The sequence below is a fragment of the Mastomys coucha genome, chromosome X (genome assembly GCF_008632895.1).
Source record: "Mastomys coucha isolate ucsf_1 chromosome X, UCSF_Mcou_1, whole genome shotgun sequence".
NCBI lineage: Eukaryota > Metazoa > Chordata > Mammalia > Rodentia > Muridae > Mastomys > Mastomys coucha.
Window position 1 is genome coordinate 101,893,949 of NC_045030.1, and position 1,734 is coordinate 101,895,682.

Here is a 1,734-nt window from a genome sequence, read left to right on the forward strand (position 1 = left end):
CTTAATTTTTGTTGTTTTTTTTAGACATGGTCTCACCATGTAGCTTTAGATTGCCTGAAACATACTATATCTCTTCCTGCCTCTGCCTCCTAAGTTCTTGGATTAAAGGCATGTGCCACAATGCCTGGCCATTAACCTATCTTTTAAATTTTATGAAACATCAACCATTGTATTTTTATCTGAAACCTTGTAATACATGTTGTGCATTAGTTTTTTTTAACATTTTCATTAAGATATAACTTACCATAGGAAAATACATGTAGGAGCTGGAGATGTATCTTAGTTCGTAGAGTGTTTGCCTACCATACATAATACTCTGGGTTCAATTGCTAAGAAAACATCAACTAGTTATGGTGGTGTGGGCCTGTAATTTGAACATTGACTAGCTGTTCATTTATTTAAAAATTTTATTCATTCATTCATTCATTCATTCATTCATTACTGTGAGAGGGTCTCACTGTGTAGCCCTGGCTGGCCTGGAACTAAGTAAGCCAAGCTGGCCTTGAATTTACAGAGATTTACCTGCCTCTTTCTCTGGAATTAAAAACATGTACCAACACACCAGCCTTAAGGGATTCTTATTTTAGATATGATACAGTTTGGCTTAAAAGTAGTTCTTATTGCCGGGCGGTGGCGGTGGTGGTGCACGCCTATAATCCCAGCACTTGAAGGGCAGAGGCAGGCGGATTTCTGAGTTTGAGGCCAGCCTGGTCTACAAAGTGAGTTCCAGAACAGCCAGGGCTGCACAGAGAAACCCTGTCTCGAAAAAAAACAAAAAACCAAAAAACAAAAAAAAAAAAGTAGTTCTTATTTTGTAAGAAGTCTTTATATTTTAGGTAGTTCCAGGTTCATGGCAAAATTGATTGAAGTTATAGAGGTACAGTATACTCCCTACTCCCTTATACCAAAGTGGTACAGTAGTTCTATTAATAGATGAACCTCCACTGACACTCCATATCACCTGCAACTATAGTTTACATAAGGGTTCTTGTTTGTTTATTTGAGGTAGGGTTTCTAAGGGTAGTTTAGAACTTGGTATATAAAGGTAGATAGAGTGGTGGATGCCTATAATCCCAGCACTTAGGAGGCAGAGACCAGGGATCATGTGTTTGAAGCCAGTCCAGAACACACACTGAGATCTTATATCCAAAATAATTTGGGGAGAGTCTGGAAAATTAAATATAAATGAAACAAGATTAGCCATGTGTTGATAATTATTAGGGCTGGCTAATTGGGTTACTAATTAGGTTTTATACGTTTAAAGTTTTTCCACTTAAAGTTAAGTGTGCTGGCAGAGGCAAGTGGACCTCTGAGTTTGAAGCCATCCTGCTCTACATAATGAGTTCAAGACAGCCAGGACTATATAGTGAGACCATACCTTTAAAAAGGAAAACAAAAGCCGGGCAGTGGTGGCGCATGCCTTCAATCCTAGCACTTGGGAGGCAGAGGCAGGTGGATTTCTGAGTTTGAGTCCAGCCTGGTCTACAGAGTGAGTTCCAGGACAGCCAGGGCTACACAGAGAAAACTCTGTCTCAAAGAAAACAAAACAAAACAAAAAAATCCAAAAACACCGATATACTATTGGATAAAAGAAATCTAAAATTTTTGTTTTTAAATTGCAATGTATGAGGCTGGAGTGATTGATTGTTCAATGATTTAAGAGCACTGGTTACTCTTCCAGAGGACCTGGGTTCACTTCCCAGCATGTACATGGCAGCCCAAACCATTTATTTG

At 38.9% G+C, this 1,734-nt stretch overlaps 1 protein-coding gene across 1 annotated transcript in view; it reads left to right on the plus strand.

The window, feature by feature from the left end:
- Positions 1 to 1,734, plus strand: part of Taf1 (TATA-box binding protein associated factor 1) — a 61,820-nt gene that overhangs the window by 53,475 nt on the left and 6,611 nt on the right. Inside the window, 1 exon segment of the mRNA XM_031369008.1 lies at positions 1,682 to 1,729. Coding sequence (XP_031224868.1) covers positions 1,682 to 1,729 — 48 coding nt within the window.